This window comes from Mus pahari, chromosome 3, assembly GCF_900095145.1.
Source record: "Mus pahari chromosome 3, PAHARI_EIJ_v1.1, whole genome shotgun sequence".
Classification (NCBI taxonomy): Eukaryota; Metazoa; Chordata; class Mammalia; order Rodentia; family Muridae; genus Mus; species Mus pahari.
The window spans coordinates 102159015-102176748 of record NC_034592.1 but is presented as its reverse complement, the minus strand read 5'-3'; the positions used below and the strand labels follow the sequence as shown (position 1 = coordinate 102176748).

The 17734-nt window shown below is 52.8% G+C and overlaps 1 protein-coding gene across 1 annotated transcript; it reads left to right on the top strand.

Moving 5' to 3' along the window:
• The first annotated feature begins 9224 nt into the window (after positions 1 to 9224).
• Positions 9225 to 17734, top strand: Ccdc9b (coiled-coil domain containing 9B). The gene is made up of 10 exons (XM_029535773.1): positions 9225 to 9328; positions 10081 to 10194; positions 10434 to 10541; positions 11119 to 11274; positions 11351 to 11479; positions 12109 to 12308; positions 12560 to 12615; positions 13324 to 13414; positions 13940 to 13979; positions 14062 to 17734. Exons 1-10 carry the CDS (start codon positions 9317 to 9319, stop codon positions 14602 to 14604), a joined length of 1449 nt encoding a protein of 482 aa, XP_029391633.1. The 5' UTR covers positions 9225 to 9316; the 3' UTR covers positions 14605 to 17734.

Genomic DNA, 17734 nt, shown 5'->3' with positions numbered 1-17734 from the left:
CATACACACACACATACACACACACACATACACACACACATACACACACACACATACACACACATACACACATACACACACATACACACACACATACACACACACATACACACATACACACACATACACACACATACACACACACATACACACACACATACACACATACACACACACATACACACACACACATACACACATACACACACATACATACACACATACACACACACATACACATACACACACATACACACACATACACACACACATACACACACACACGCACACACACACATACACACACACACACGCACACACACACACAGAGTTAGAGACACACAGACACAAACATAGATAGAGAGACACACACAGAGATAGAGAGACATAGACACAGACACACAGATAGACACAGACACACACAAAGAGATAGAGAGACACAGATGCACACACACAGACACACACAGGTAGAGAGACACAGACTCAGACACACACAGACACTGAAACACACAGACACACACAGAGAGACACACACAAACAGATACAAACACACATGGGGGTGGGGAGAAAGATGTATGTGTGCATGTGTATGCACATAAAAAAAATGGATGTTAAAAAAAGACACAGCTGGGGTGTAACTCAGCGATTGTGCCTAAAACGCCCAGGTCCCTAGGTTTGATACCTAGAATTTATGAGTGTCATGGTTTGTATATGCTTGGGAGTGGCACTATTAGAAGATGTGGCCATGTTTGAGTAGGTGGTGTGTCACTGTAGGTGTGGGCTATAAGACCCTCACCCTAGCTGCTTCGGATAAAGATATAGAACTCTCAGTTCCACCTGCACCATGCCTGCCTAGATGCTGCCCTGCTCCCACCTTGATGATAATGGACTGAACCTCTGAACCTGTAAGCCAGCCACAATGTTGTCCTTATAAGAGTTGCCTTGGTCATGGTGTCTGTTTACAGCAGTAAAACCCTAACTAAGACAATGAGGGAAAAAAAGATAAATAATGCTTAAGAAGAATGGAAACCCAGGTTGTCAGCTTGTGCTAACTGCTCCTAGAGCTTGGGGAATAGTCTCTATCTTACCCCAAATGTGAGTTAACAAACCAAATGTGGTGCATACACCAAATATTATGAAGGAATAAACAACTGATACAAACCACACTGTGGCAGGAGGTCAGAATAATCATGTGGAGTAAAGGAAGCCACACCCAGAGAGTACATACTATATGTTTTTGTCTAGAATAAAACAGCCTAGAAAATTGATAAGCACAGCAGAACCTAGGGCAGTGGAGGAAGGGGAAGAGGAGGAAGCAATGGGTAGGTGTCGTGGCTGTCGACTTGGCTGTGACCATGGCTTCGTGAAGTATAAACATACCAAAACAACTTGCACAGTTCAAATCTGTGTGGCTTATGGTATGTCAATTTGACCTCAGAACTGTAAAATAGAAAGCACCGTAGCCACCATTGGAAAACAAGAAGAAAACTTTGAGGAACAGGATGAATCTTCCTTATCTCAGGGCTAGGGAGGAAGGTGCCTGCCAACCAGGATCAGCTCTAGGTGGTGTTGCTAATGCATACATACATATATACATACATACATCATACATGCATACATATGACATACATGCATACATATGGTTTTTGCTTGCATTTGTGTCTGTGCACCATGTGAATGCCTGGTACCACAGAAGGCCAGAAGAGGGCATCGGATTCCCTGGAACTGAAGTTACAGCTGGTTATCAGCTGCCATGTGGGTGCTGGGAATTGAACTCTGCTCATTAGGAAGAGCAGCCAGTTCTCTTAACTGCTGAGCCATCTCTTCAGTCCTACAATCTAGGAGGTATTACCCTCATGTCTCCTTTATATTTTTTTAAAAATTTGTCTAGATATGTTTATCTTGCTTTACATTTATAAATGTAAAGCCTGAACACATATAGGTATCTCACACATATTTCTTTTGGACCCCCTGGAACTGGGGTTAGCGTGGTTGTGAGTCACTGTGTGGGCACTGGGAGTGGAACCTGGGCTCTTTGCAAGAACATACGCTCCTAATCACTAAGCCATCTCCCCAGACCCACCCTCACTTCCTTTAGAGGTGAAGTTTCAGTCTTTGAGACATGGTCTCAACTTTCCCAGGCTGGCCTCAAACTTAGAGCAGCAGATAAACTTGAACTCTTGGTCCTTCTGTCTCTACCTCCTAAGCACTGGGATTGCAGGTGTACAGCACCACACCCAATGAGTTTTGAGTTTGTTTTGTGCATGTGTGCATGAGTACATACGTGTGTACATGTGTGTATTTTGAGAATTAGTCTCTCATAGCTGAGACTGACAGTAGATTTCTGATCCCCTGCCTCCATCTCTGGAGTGTTAGAATTATAGGTGTGCACAGATAAAACATGCAGTTTTATCTGCCCTTCTTTGACAGATTTAAAAGGGAACATGATTCAGAGGTATTAGGAGATTGCCAGTATGCAGTAGTCCTAATCAGGGACTGCCTGAATGTAGAGCCTGGGCTTTTCTTTGGTTGAGCCATCTTCCTTTCAGGAAACCACTCCTTTAAAGGGGGAGGGGGCAGCAGGTACCAGAGAGATAGTTCAGAGGTTAAGAGCATTGGCTGCTTTTTCAGAGGTCTTGAGTTTAATTCCCAGCAATGGCATGGTAGCTTACAACCATCTATAATGATATCTGGTGCCCTCTTCTGGAATGCAGGTGTACATGCAGATAGAGCACTCATATACACTAAATAAATCTTTAAAATTTTTTTAAAGGGCTGGAGAGATGGCTCAGCTGTTAAGAGTTACTGACTGCTCTTCCGAAGGTCCTGAGTTCAAATCCCAGCAACCACATGGTGGCTCACAACTATCTGTAATGAGACCTGACACCCTCTTCTGGTGTGTCTGAAGACAGTGTACTTACATATAATAAGTAAATAAATAAATTTTAAAAAATGGGGCTGGAGAGATGACTCAGCAGTTAAAATTGGTTAAGAGCACTGACTGTTCTTCCAGAGGTCCTGAGTTCAATTCCAGCAACCAAAAGGTGGATCACAACCTGTAGTGGGATCCAATGCCCTCTTCTGGTGTGTCTGAAAAGAGCTACAGTGTACTCACACACATTAAATAAATAAATCTTTAAAACAAACAAACAAACAAACCCTCCAGCCTGCTTTGGAAACTCCTTTGGAAGTCTGCACAGAGGACTTTGGTTTATACGTAGGCAGGGAGCTAAGGACTCTGGTCTGTTTACATTCATTGCCATTCTGAGGAGAGCGAGCCAGGGCAGAGGCAGCAGACAGGCAGAGCCCCAGAGGAGGTCTGCAAAGTGTGGTGCCTGCCGAGCTCCCACATTGCAGTCCGAGCAGATGGTAATGCCTATGCCTACCACCACCTGTGTTACCAGCCCCTCCTCTTTCAGAAATCTTCCCGTTATCTTTAAGAGGTACTGACACTACACCTCACTTCCAGCCTTGGGCAGGAGCCTGAGAAGGAAAGCTCTGTGTCCTCATAGACCCTCCCAGAAGGGAGGTGGGAGCAATGCTCTGGGCTCCAGAATGGAGGGCTCAGTTCCTTCTTCCTCTGGAGCCAGGTTCTGAGCCCCTTGCCTAGAGTAGGGAAGGCCAAAGTAGAGGTGCTGAGGGCATTCGAAGAAGGCCCGAACTTTGTCTTGATGGGATAGACAGAGAAGAGAAGATATTGTGGGTAGTCTGACCAGAGACCTTCGGGGACAAGGAGGCTGCCAGAGCAATGATGGGCACACGGGGGCCAATCCACAGCAGAGGTTAGTACTGTGGTCACAGTCCTAAGGTGTTTAAGGCCAACAGAGCTTCAGCCAAAAGTGCAGCCCCTCCACCACCAGCCCTGTGCCTCACAGGGGATAAAGGTCCCAAATGCTTGGTTTAATGGCAGAGGGAACCTTCCTGCCAGTAATCCCTGGGATGTGAGGAGGGCATTTTTTTTGTGGTGAGAAGCAGGGATTAGAACCAGGATCATCAGGAAAAGGAAGAGATGTAAGGGGGTCTCCTAGGGCAATGGGGACAGCACATGGACTCTTTAGGTTGATGAGGGCACGCAAGAGTCTCCCAACGCAGGATACTACCTGACAAAGGTATCCCACCCTGGACATGGGTTGGAGAAAGTGCTGTAGGGCTATTAGTGCCAGGGAGGAGGGAGAAGGCCTCACCCACAGAGACAGTTAAGCAGGTCACTGGCCTGGATCTCCCCAGAGATGCCAATAGCACCAGCCCAGGCTGGTTCACCAATTTCAGAACTTGAGGAGATCAAATGACGGCACAGGTATGAGACCCAGCAACCATAAGCTGTGGGTGCAATGTGTTACCGGAGTGACTGTGAGCATCGCTGGCCTGTTTGCCTCTCTTACCCATCACCCCTTGCTTCACAGTGGGCTTCTGGCTGCTGCACACATCACCACCTTTGGCTTTTGCATGATCGTACTCGGCTAGCTCCCACCACTCACACTTCGGCCTGCTCATGGGCTTCTGTCTTTGTCACCCTTCAAAACTGTGCCAGGCCCCTCTACTTTGACTGGGCGTGGCCTCACCCACACCCCAGCCTGAGGCGGTAAGCTTCCTGGTAGTTAGAGCCTGTGTGGTTTCTCCCCTGGGCCTCTGCCCCTTTCTCCAGGCCTGCATTAGGGATGTACTAGGGAGACGCAGGCTAGCTCTTTCTGCTCCCAAGAGGACTCCTGGCCTGAGACTTGGAGACTGTCCTGGCTCTGTGTCCATGGTGCTTCTTATTTTCCCTGCTTTCTCTTTCCCCAGATCCCCCAGGGCCCTTCCAGGCCCCGGCATCACTCTCTGGTGTCTGGACACTGCCCAGTTCCCTCAACGGGCCCATCTGAGACTTTCTGCCTTCTACTTCCTTGCCTGTCACAGGGCCTCATCAGCCCTCCCTTGGAATCTTCAGTGAAGCTCCTTGACTTTTGTCACCGCTGAGGCTGCCCTCTAGTGACCTCCCTAGTCTGGCTGTTACTTTCCTAACCTGACATCCTCTTGCTTGTAAAGGCCACCGTCCACACTTATTTCCAGCGCCCGGGAGACGGAGGCTGGTGGGTCTCTGAGGTCCAGGGCAGCCTGGTCTACAGAGTGAGTTCCAGGAAAGTCAGGGTTACCAGAGAAACCCTCTTTCAAAACGCACACACACACACACACACACACACACACACACACACACACACACACACGGGCAAGGAGGGTGGGTCAACATTGTTTCTCTGCCTCTTCCCGTATGGGGTCTTGCTTATGTGGCTAGGTTCTGCCAATGGCGTGTGATGGGCAGGGTCCAGATGCAGGCGACATTCAGTCTTTAGCAAGGGTGGCAGTTGGTAGGGGAGATACAGACAGGGTTCTGGGAGAACTCTGTGAGTCTCTATCTCCACCATGAGGAACAGAGGCCAAACCCAAGGAGTCTTGGGGGCAGGGGTCAGTCCCACACTGGGGTTCATCTCCCACTGCTAGGACTGGGACTGCAGGTTGGGCGTGACATCAGAATGGGCCTCGCAGCCTGGGAGGTTAGGGATGGAGTGAGGTCCCAGGTTGCAACACCCAGTCAGAAGACAGGCAGGTCACCTGCTCCCTTCAGAAGCCACCCTGCTGTGGCTTGCATGCTTTTGGTAAGGTGGGGCCTACCCTTGGAACCTGCTCAGGACTGGTCCCTCCAGCCTGACTTCATGTACTTTGAGGTCTCCGTTCCAGGCCTAGGAATCAGGACATTTCATGAGACAGGAATGTCCACTGTAGGTGCGGGTGGTGCTGGGGCCAAGCAGAAAAGAACGTGCTTTGAGCTGCCTTCTCCTTCCATCTGGAGGATACCCTCCCTAGTAGCTGGGCTTTCTCCAACCTACCCTTGTCTATCTTCTTCAACATTTCCCCGCCAGTCACCTCTAAGGACTCAGCCCCAACAAAGAGCCATTCCTGAGCACTGGGGTGGGAACAGTCTTCTGGGATCTGCAGGGCAGGCAAAGGACGGGATCTGTTCCCAGAAGCACCCAGGCTTCTGGGTGGAAAGAATGGTCTGGGGCCTGGCAAGGGAGCAGCCACAGGGGATGGCCTGGAGCCAGGGGCTGCAGGAGCCTGGTTTTGATACGTTGGGTGGAAGACAGGAAAAGAGACCCAGAAAAGATGCTAAAGGGGCACCTCAGGTCATCCTTCATTCAAATGGCCCCTCGTCCGCACGCTAGATGAAGGCGACATGCTCAGACCCCAGAACGGAGGGAGGCGGGCAGCCTTAGGCACTCCTTCAACTGAGGAGATGACCACCGTGCAGTTGCCTGAGGCAGGAGGAAAACGGCCTGAACCTTGCTCTGGCTACACACTATTCCAAATATGGATGTTGCTAGGTATTTGAATGTTATCATCATATGACTCACTGAGGGATAGCCACCTGGTGTCATAGAGGTAAGAGCCATTGCCTGTAAGGAGGAAGGAGGCTGGAATCCACCAGCCCATCTCTCTCTGCTTAGATGTAGCCTGAGGAGTAGGCCAAGGGCCAAACACCAGTCTCTGTCAACCAGTCTCCTACAGCAGCGGGGGGGGGGGGAGGGGGGAGGGGAGCAGTGGGAATGTCCACACTGACAGAAATGGGGAAGAGGGTCTGAGCAGCACTACCTCTATGAACTCTTAAGCCTTTCCTCCTGGGCAGATCTCCCCTAGAGAGAAGCTTAGACTTCCAGCAATCCTGTTGTCGAAGTCGGCTCCAACTGTATTTTTCCAGATGCCACCAATAAAGCACATCTGATGTAGGAACTAAAGGTGTGGTGGCCACCCAAGCTGGCAGGTGACCTGGGAAGGTGGGGGGAGCCACCTGGGAAGAGCAGTGATCCAAGGCCAGGCTAGGTCATCCTGCCCAACCCTAGTAGGAGAGAGACGTCTCAAGCAAACTTGTTTTGATGGAGCAGCTGAAATAAGAGGCCACCGCCCTGGCTTTTTGTATTGTCTGCAGTACAAACAGGTGAGGTAGCCCGAGTGAGAGACAGCACCTGTCTGGGCTCATCAATAAAATAAAGCTTTTACCTCTGTGTAGTCTGACTGTTCTGATGGAGTTGGAAGGTGGGATTGAGCTAGACTTGGGAGATGATAGTGAGAAAGAGGGGTGAAGGAAACCCCACCCCCACGCCAATTGATAGCCAAGCTTTTGGAATGCTTCTGCCCCCTAGTGGTGACTTGGAGTAAAAGCCCCCCTGGTTTGGGAATATCGAACTGGAAAATCTCGTGCCCCGACCCCTCCCCCAACACACACCACACACCCCATCTTCCCGGGATCCTTCGCTACACACCTGCCTTCTTCAGCTTGTGTCCATCTGAGTAGTCAGAAAGGCAGTCATGGCCTGTGCACAGATACCCACAGTGACACGGTGTAGTTCTGGCGAATTCCGTACTCATCCTGCAGACAATGAGGCTCTATGGCATGGGGGCACTGGGCCAGGTCCTGGGGGAAGCTCAGGGCACTTAGCATACCAACCTGCCTCTGTCCGGTGGGAGAGCAGACAGGTAAACTGCGTTTTTGTTGGGGTCTCTCAAGGGCGTGAGAAGCTGTGAGTGACACTTGGAAACACGTGGCCGGGGCAGCTGGGGCTTCAGTCTTGACTTTGGGGTTGTTCAAGGTATATGGTACTTCAGCCTGGTGGCTGGGAAACTTTTGTTTCTACATTCAGGATATCTTCCTGCAGCACTTCCAGGGGGCTGGGTCATCCTCTCCGCAGGGTGGCCAGATGTCTACCTGTGCCTCTTGACCCCTCTTCTCTGAGGCTGGCTGGGAGAGGAAGCTGAGAAGGACAAAAACCTGGCCTCATCTCTGTAGTCTGGTTACATCCCTCCTCCCTAACCCTGATCAAGGACTAAAATTACAAAGAGAGGGACCGCATTAGGTCTCTCTCCCTCTCGGACTGCGATCTGTGGGACGAAGCGTAGCAGGGGCGGTTACAGCGGGAAGCTTGGGACTTCTGGAGGTTTCTGGGATAGGGCTGACCTCAGCAGTATTTGTGAGGCAGGGTGCAGAGAAGGTGGAAGAAGCGTGTGTGTGTGTGTGTGTGTGTGTGTGTGTGTGTGTGTGTGTGTGTGTAGACAAAAGCGGAGAGGGAGATGGAGACAGAGCGAGATGTAGGAGCTAGGGTGCGTCACTGTTACACTGTTACTGGGAAAGTAGACAAGAGTCTGACTCAGTGGGAACATCCGGCAGGAAGGGAGGAGGGGACACAGTGGCATTTGTAAGCAGGATAGGAACTCGGGAGCTGCAGAGATGGGGTGTGGGGCCAGGGGCGAGAGCCTGGACAGCAAAGGGCCTGAGCATGGTGTCGAGAGACCGGGTGGGGGCAGATTATGATGAGGGGAAACATCTGAGGCCCGGTCAGTCAAGGACATAGGGAATGCCAGAGTTTGTGATGCTCATGTCAATGGAAGTCAGGACCACCTAAGAACTGAAGCTGATCTAGAGACACCCCCGGGGCGGAGACTGGCTGTGTGAAAACTACTGGGGAAGGAGTCTGTGTCCTTTCTTGGGACCAGAGGGTCTGCAGAGGTTATCCTGGGAGTGTCAGGCATGGAAGGGCTCTGTGAGAGGATCCCAAGGGAAGAGGGCTGTTAACTGTTCCCAACTTTTGCTAGGTTAAGGACCCCAGAGAAAGGCTCCTTTCAGCATGGTAGGGGTCTGGAGACCCGGAGAGTCAGGCTTGGAGTACAGAGAAGAGCACATTCCATCTCAGGGACCAAACGGTGGAGAGTGGCATTTTGGGTTTGTGGTGGTGGGCGGTGGCCTTGGGGAGGAGGTTTCTCACTCTTATCTAATGCTTAAATGCACTGGCTGGACAGCCGGCAGGAAAGCAGACGAAGGCCCGAGGGAGGGCCGTCAGCCATCGGGTGGAACCTGCATCCCTTGCCTTTTTCTACTAGTGGGAAGGATGAAGACCGGGCTATCCCATTTGTGGGCACACCCAGGCGCGCGGGGGGTGGAGCTTTTTAACTGGGGCTCAGGATCACAGGTGAAAGTGGGCCCTGCGTGCCTAGATCTCCTATGGGGAGGACACTGAGGCAGGGCAGGGAGATGTGCTAGACAAGACCAGCCGGCTGCTGGTGCCCGGTCCTCGCCCTCTGAGAGTGGAAGGGTGGGGGTGGCGGCCAGGCGTTCCTGGCCCGGAGCCCAGAGCGCTCTTTTGTAATCACAACATGATCTCTTGTGCTGAGCAGCGAAGCTGAAGCCGGCAGGGAGAGGCCGACAGGCCCGGCTCTGGTGGCTCCAGCTTCCCTCCAGCTCTGGCTCCCCGGGAGCTGTTTTGAAATTCTCTCAGCGCCTGGTATTTCCATGCATTTGGCCGTGAGTGGCACCTCCTCTTTGGCAGGGGGAGGGGGGCTTCTAGAGGATGGGAGGGAGCTGAGCTACCAAGCAGCCACATTCTGGGGACAGCTGGTGGCAGCTGGGCCTGGGAGGAAGAGAGCCACGAGGAGGCAGGTGGTGGGCCGGGCAAGGCGCTGAGCAAAACACAGACCCCCACCGCCAGACAGAGAGGAACCGCAGATCTTGATGCAGAGGCATGGCTCGCCCAGAGTCGCTCCCAGCTGGGCCTGCTGCTCTCCTGCCCCATCAGTCAGCCGCTCAGACCTGGAGGGCTCGCCGGGCCCGTGGGAGCTGTTCTCTCCTTCGGACTGGGCACAGGCTTAGGGAGTGGGGTCCGGTGCCTGGGAGGCCAGAACCAAAGCCTAAAGCCTGTCTCTGTGTGTGCCCTTCTAGGTTTGGGAGGCAAAGAGTCCCCCCTCGACCTCCCGAATCCCCTGGCAGCTTCCCAGTCAGGGCAGGTTCGGCTGCCAGAGCCATTTTTAACTCTCATTCCAGACTCTGCTCACAGCAGAACCCCCTGGGGAGCCAGGGGAGGGGCAGCCTGCTGCTGGGAGCAGAGGCCCTGGTGAAGCCCTGACCTGAGCCCCTCAGGAGGCAGATTGGCAGACAGGCCTCACTGGGGTGGGCTTTGGCCCTCTGTAGACCATCTTCCTAAGGAACCTCCTTCACCCTGGGTGCTGTAGCTTGGGGCCATAATCTGTTCCTTGTATTGGGTTCCATGCTTTCTACAGGGGCCCCACAAAGCTGAGTCCACAATGCGCCGGCATGAGGAAAAAGATGCCGAGCTGGACCGTAGGATAGTTGCCTTGCGCAAGAAGAACCAGGCCTTACTACGAAGGTACCAGGTGAGTGTGTTGTATCAGCTGAGAGGACTCCTGTGGCTGGTGTCCCTTCAAAAGGCTGTTGACACAGTGGGTTCTCTCTGAGGGCCTTAGCCCCTTCCCTGTCAGAGTCTTGGGCACTGGTGATGTGGTGCCTCTGCCCCCTGGTGCCCCATTGGTGTTTCTCTGTGTAGGCCTGTCACCCTCTGTGTGTCTGTGAGCCTGGGGGACCATGGCCTTGCTGACCTCAGGCCCTCCCACAGGAGATCGAGGAAGATCGTCGGCAGGCGGAGCAGGGGGGCATGGCTGTGACCACTCCGGTGCTCCTCCAACCCGACAGCCTCACTGTCACCATCAGCCAGGTTCCCGGTGTAAGTCTCACCTTGGAGACAGGCAGGGTTGAGGCCTGGTCCACGCCTGGGGGGTTAACAACTATCCCATTTCTCCTAATTGCCTTTCTGGGTGCCTCCCAAGCTACTGCCATCTACTCCAAAGGGCCACAGATGAAAGGCTACCAAACAGAAACCTTTGTACAGACTTTCCCAGTCCTACAGCTCTGCACGTATGCACAGCCTTCTCCTTACCCCAGACCCTGAGGCCGAAACCCTGCAGGAAGCAGAGGGAAAAGTCTGGGCTGAAAGAAAAAGAATCAGTGTCTTAGAGATAAGGCCATGTTGTCTGCATACTCTGGATTTTTTTGATTCAGAGATGACAAGCCCTTGTGGCATCTTGGGTCCCTCTGTTGGCTCTGAGCTCTGAATAACTAATGCCATTGGCATGTGGACTCCTGAAGTGCCAAGCTTTGCCACGGGCATTCCAGGGAGGCCTAGGACTGGAACCCAAACCTAGGGAACCCCTCCCCCCTCCCCCCAGCACCCAGCACCCAGCACCCAGGTTCTGCTCAGGATTACCCATGTGGCCTGAGGACACCGGCGTCTCGCTCTGCAGGAGAAGAGGGTGGTCAGCAGAAACTGGGCCAGGGCGCCCCTTTCACCTGGAGTGACTGCCACACTGACAGATGATGAAGATGCTGCAGACGCACCGGGTACTTTCAGCATGGGGGACCGGGTGGAACTTGCTGTCACCATGGAAAACAAAGCCAAGGTGAGCAGTTGAGGCTTCCAGACCTCAGGTCTCCCTCCCTTGGCTCAGCCATGATGCCTATCTATACCCTCTCCAGGCCAAACGGATAGTAAGTGAGAAACCCACAACCCAAGCACGGAGCCCAAGAACAAAGGGAACATCTGGAGGAGGCCGGGGCTGGAGTTCACCCTTGCAGATGACTTCCAGCTCAGATTCAGCAGGGAAGGTACATCTTCAAGAAGGGGTTAGGGACACAATCCCTATTTGGAGAAGGCAGAGAAACTAAGTAAGGTATGTCCCTTGCCTGGGCAAACCTGGCCTAGGCACCACCTGTGAGAATTCTTACCTTCTTCCCCTTCTCTGGCCAATATCCACTTTGGGTGTGCCTTGCAGTGAGAAATAATTAAGCCAGATATATTATCTAGTCATAATATGACCCCATGACTTGCCCCTAAGGTGTCAGAAGGATGTAGGTGACTGGCTATGTGCCAGCTGTGACCTCTAGGTGGCAGCAGCCCCTTGTAATTGTTCTTGAATTTGTTCACTGCCTATGGGTGCCCCTCCTATCTAGGGCTGGTCTGGTCTATCCACACCAACAACTCTAAGAAAAGAGATTCCTCCTTTCACAGATAAGGACATAATACTCAGAGAGGTTAAATTACCTGTCTCAAACTGGCAGTGAACAAGTGGATGCGTGCTAACAGTCCACAGCAAGTACGGCATGCTGTAGACGAGATAGACCGTGTACTGGGAAGTAGAGACCTTGAGAGAGGAAGGGGCTCAGCCAACTCTGGAGCCCCCTTCAAATCTTCTCCCCACTTCTCCCCCATGATATTAAGTGTCTTCCCCTTGCAGGGTGTTCTGGAGCCCCGGAGTCCAGGTGTGATCCCAAGTCCACCTCCCCAACAGCCCTTGGGGCTGTCCCCTGAGGCCAGCTGGGACTACACGAAGTGGAAACAAGAGAGAGAGCAGATTGACCTGGCCCGCCTTGCCCGGCACAGAAACCCACAGGGTGACTGGAGTCGCCCGTGGGACCTGGACAAAGCCAAGCCCATGTGGGTGGCACGGCTGAGCAGCTTGCTGTGATTGTGGGACTTGGGTAGGGCTAACTATGGGTGCCTCTTAGAGGGAAAAGACTTTTAGTCAGACCCTGGTCCCAGGGTTTTGCGCTCTCCCTCTTTCTTGGGACCACAACTCTGTGCTTCCCTGAGCTACAGGGTTAGAGGGGACAGTGTCTGGGTGGAGCCTGATGCAGCCTCTGCCCACATTGCCACTGGTAGCTTAATGCCCTCCTCTATCTTCACAGGCCACAGAACTGCAACAAGCCTAGGGACAAGGACCTGGCCATGGGCAGCAGGAAGGGTGAGCTGGTACCCACCTCATGTTTTTGTGCCTTGTTTGGTTTTGGAGAGTCTTATCCCAGGCTGGCCCAGAACCCATGATCCTCTTGTCTCGTCTAGGATCCCACTATCCTCTCTCTTCATCGAAGATAAAAAGGGACAGAGAAAATGTCTGTCCTTACTTCCCCTCCCACACTACTTGATCTCTCTTGTGTTTTCTGAGCTATGGCTCGGGCTACATTCAGTGGGAGCCGAACCAGGTCTTTCCAGATGCCGTTCCTTGTGGGGTAGAAGTCCCGTTAGCCCTCCTGAGCTTGCTGTGGGAGGAGTCCTGTGAATTTCTGGTGATTTCCTTCTTCATACACAAAGCCTAGGGGCCAACAAGCTGACCAAGTCATTTAGCTGGCAGTGTGAACACAGTCCAGGACCCCAGGCCAGGGGAGGCTTTTCTGGGGAGGTTGCATGGGATTTGGGGAGGTAGAACTCCTAAGCGGATGAATGACCATTGGAAGCTTCCTGGTCCTAGAGAGCTCCGGTTTGTGTTTTATTCTTTGACACCTCCCACCTCCTTTCGTGGTGTTTCCCTTTAGGTCCTAGGACCCACCAGAAGCCCCAGCATCCACCATCATCCCTGGGTGGGAAACGTGAGTTGGGGGCAGAAAAGGAGCAGAATTGCTTCAGCTGGTGAAGGCAGTTGGTACAGCCATCCGTCCTCCATAATGTCTTGCAGGTCGGGGTGGACAATTTGGAAGACCCTCGGTGACATCCACTATAGGCAGCAAAGCCCAGGGGAAGGAGAGGCTAACTGGCAGAGCCCGAAGGTAACAGGGGACAGGGGACAAAATCAAGGCAGGTATGTAGGTGTCCTAATTTCCTGGACTGGCCCAGGTCCCTCTGCTCCATCCCCAGGGCCCCTGATTCCTGGTTGCTTGTTGCCTGCCAGAGGTTAATGAGATACCAAGAAAGGCCAGCAGCAGAGGTGGTAGTGGTTAAGAGCCTGGTGCCCAGAGGCCGTGGTAATTACAACAGCACACTTCCCCTGGGATGTGAGGTGTGCCTTTCCCAGGCAGAGCATGCAGGAACATGCCTGGAGTCCCCATGGATCTCAAGGTGCAGCAGGCTCAGTCATAAACAGCAGCTGGGGACCTGGGGTGGATAGTCAGAGGAAATGGCTAGGTTTGAGAAGGTCAGGCTGGGTAGGAAGCATCCAGAAGCCTCCCGGCTGTACTCTGAAATCACTGGGTTTTAGCTTCTCCCTGGGGTACACAGGCCACAAGCTATGAAGGGGGTTACTTGAAGCAAGGTGGAGCCTGGAACAGGCCCTGTTACTTGCTGTGTTTCTGCAGGTATGACATGAAAGAAGATGAGACGCTACAGAACCAGGAGGTGGGTCCTTGGGACAGGACAGGACAGGCTGGGGACAGAAGCCCCAAATTTACTACCCAGCTGAGCTATTCTTTTGCTTCAGGGAAGCCAGAGCACCACGAAGACTCCCAGAGCAGAGGAAGAATCCATACAGAAGCGGAATGAAAGGGAGACGGACAGACAAGAGAACGTGCCTGCAGCCAGCCCAATTCCAGCCTCCCTAAAGGGGCCAAAAAGAGAGTTGGGGAGCTCTACAGCCAGTTTGGCCCCAGACTCTCCACAACATTCTGACGTGGCTCCCCTTGACCTCTCTGTGGGAGGAGCTAGCAGCCCCAAGCCTGGAAAAAGTACATGTATAGTCAGTCCAAAGGCTGGGGCTCAGCAAAGTCCAGTGTCATGGCCAAACAGTTCTGAGCAGCAGACCCCGGGGTGCACTGACCATCAGCCTGGGCTGGAAGCCCACTGTTGCACTGAGTCACAGAGCGAAGCCCAGACCCCAGAGCCCAAGGAGGACAGGGCTGGCAAGGCTGGGGCCCAGCAGAACCTGACACCAAGAAGCAGACCCCCCAGAGGAATTGGCCAAAGGGCAAGAGGCACGAGTAAAAGAAGCAGGGCAGGAGGTCCTGGCCCTGCAGGGAGATGCTGAGAGGATGCTCAGGAGAGGTGGGAAGCTAGGCTGTGACGGGAAGAACCCAGTCAAGAGTCTTCTGTGTGGTGAGAGTTATGGCTGCTGGTGGGAGTCTGGAACCTTTCTGGTTGAGCAATGCGGCAAAATTCCACAGGGACACCGTGTGAGGGCCTCTTATGCACACCTCTCTACACTAGTGGGTTTTTACATGTAGTCAAGGCTCTTGGTGTACTGGCCAGGCTGGGATCTCTTGTTCAAGGCTGGTGTTCCTGGCCTGGGCTTACCTAGGCCATAGGCCTTTCCCACCAAGCATGATTTGATAGGACCCCAATCCATGGGTCTCCTGGCTCCTGATAGTTCATCACTGCCAGGTCTCCCTCTCCAGTCACAAGCCTTCAGGCTCCTCAGCTCCAGGCAGTCTCAAAGCTGGTATGGCCAGCCTAACCCCTTTCTGATAACCATGCCTCTCATCCAGGTGACTCACAGTCCTGCTCTTCTAAGATGGCCAAACCAGGATTTCAACAGTCGCTTGAGGCCTAGAGAAAGTGGTTTAGGGCTCATGGCTGACAGGAACACACTTGGAGAGGAATAGTAAAACCCAAGGCTTCTTGCGGGGACGGGGGCATCCAGCGGGGCTCTTTGAACTGTGCTAGGATTCTCCTTTTGCCACGGGAGAATGAGAGAGCTCACTAGCAGGTGCTGAGCCTTCTTCCTCATATCCAGATCACACACTGTGGCTGCCCTGTATAGACCTTGCAGCCCAGGGCCATTTCCTGCCCTCTCTTCCTTCTCCACTTCCCCTCACCAAGGCCATGCAAAAGCAAGCACACAGTACAGTCAGAGGACTAGCAATCTCAGCTAAGTTCGACATCAGGATGTGTCTTTCCAGCTCCATCCAGGCCCCTCCCATGAGGCCCACGTCTGGTAAATTACCCAGACTCTGCACAAGCTGTGGCTTCCTTTCGATACAACAAACATTTCCTGAGCATCTTCTCCCAGTAATCCAGCCAGTGGGCGAGGGTGACTCTGCCAGCCAGAGGGAGGGAAGACACTCAGTCATCCGACAGCTCAAGGCTGAATGGCAAGTGCTGTTCTCATCTGTAGAAGCCTGGTAGCCCTGGGTGTGGTGAGGGCAGGCGCCTGAAGAGACCCACCCTGCCTCTGCTCCCCTCTTTTGATGTGGCATGTGCCCTTTGCATCTTGGTGGCACCATGCAGCCCCCTTCCTCCCCTCCTCTCTACAAGGGTAAGTGGGTCTTCCATAACCCTCTGGAGCTCTAGGGAAAGTCTTGTCATCTCATCTTTACACGTGAGGCCTTTAACTTGGGTTCTCTACTCAGGCAAGGGTGACTGACTCTTCAGCAGGTCGGGCTGTTTAGAGAACTCTTCTCATGCTTTTGTGTGACTGGGATGTGTGGTGCAGGTTGAGCTCAGTGGGTCTGGAGAAGGCCTGAACGTTTGCATTTCTAATCTGTCCTAGGTGAGGGAGACATGGCCTCCTTTTTGGCCTGAAGAACCCTTTGAGAAGTCAGGTTCTGGACTTGAGTGTGTGAAGGGTTCAGGTTAGAGCAGATTCTAGATCTAAAGCAAGTTTCCAGCTCTGCAAGAACTAGGGGAGTGCTACCCTGCCAAGTGCAACAGGCGCCTGCAGAAGATTCCTCGGTAGTGCATAGTGGAGTCAGCTCTGTAGTGCATCAAAAGGAAGCTGTTCGGGATGTGACAGGATGAAGGGGGGGGGTGGAAAAGTCAGTGTGGTGGCTCAGAGGAAGTCCAGAAAGGGAGAAAAAATTCCTGTACATAGGAGACACGCCTGGGCCAGAGTGAAGAACCCAAATTCACATTTTCATTTGCCTTCCAGTCTCAAGTATATTTTGACTCTGGAGTGTGACACAGGCCCTAGAGCTCATGACTCCTAAAGATGGGACCGGAACATGGCAGGTTCAGGCAGAGAGAGCTCTTGAATCCAGATGTTGCAAAGAAATGGCTGTGATCAAGAATCTGAATTCTTGGCTGGGGGCGTAGGTTGGTAGAGTTCATTCTCAGCATGCATGAACTCATAGGTTCAATCTTTAGGACTCTTGCCCCAAGCCGGACAGACAGACAGAGGAGATGAGAAGAAAAGAAAGGAAGAGAGGAGGGAAGGAGGGAGTAGGGAAGAGGGAGGGAGAGAGAAAAGAGAAGATTCACAGTTTGTTTCCCTCTTGATGTTGCCAACTGTGCAATGTGATCCATCAGACAACACAGGGCAAGGCACGTTTGACCACAGGTTGAGGATGTAAACATCTGGCAGGGTTCTGGTTCGGTCTTCACAAATGAACCCAAGGAGAAGGAGCTGCTAGAGAGGACTGAGAGCACATGGGGCTTCTCTTTGTGGGCAACAGCCTTTAGGGGGCTGAGGAAAGCTATCCCGGGTACTGGTGAGAACAGAAGCCAACACAGGACGCCTTCATTCCAGAAACCTGCAGTGCAGGCAACAGCAGCAAGCTTTTCCTGGGAAAGGGAAGCTCTTCTCCAGGAAAAGACACAGGCCACACCTCCCAGCTCTCTGTCCAGGTTGTACCATCCTGCTCTGTTAGAGTCAACTACGGAGCAGAAGAAGCCCATGTCACCCATTCCTCTTGAGGTCTCGAAGGGCCAGCCATGACTCTTCCTGGATGCTTTGTCGAAGGGTCTGACCCAGAGTCTTCCCTTAGGAAACACTCTTCCCTACAACAAGCAGACAAGACGACTCTTTAAAAGTCGGAGTCTTCACTAAACACAAACAACTCCGGGAAACCAGATGCAGGGCTGGAAGGAGCCAAGCAAAGAGGGTACCCAGGAGGAGCTGGCAGGGCGAGAACACCTGGAGATGAGGGGAGCGGGGCGGGGAAAATGGAGAGCATCCTGTCAGACAGCTGCTGAGATCCCAGGCACCAGGTAGAGCAAAGCGCACCTTGGAGTCTGAGAGAATAAATACGAACCCTGCACCTCTCATCTACCTTACTCAAGGTTAGCCTCTAAAAGCCGCAGTCCCCTTACCTGCAGAAGGCGGCTTGCTGTACTGACCTTGAAGGGTTGCTGAGAATGCTAGAGTGCCATCCATGCCTACGCTCAGTAGACACTCTGCGAACAGTAGCCTGATGCTCTGAGATCATGCTGAATAAATGAAG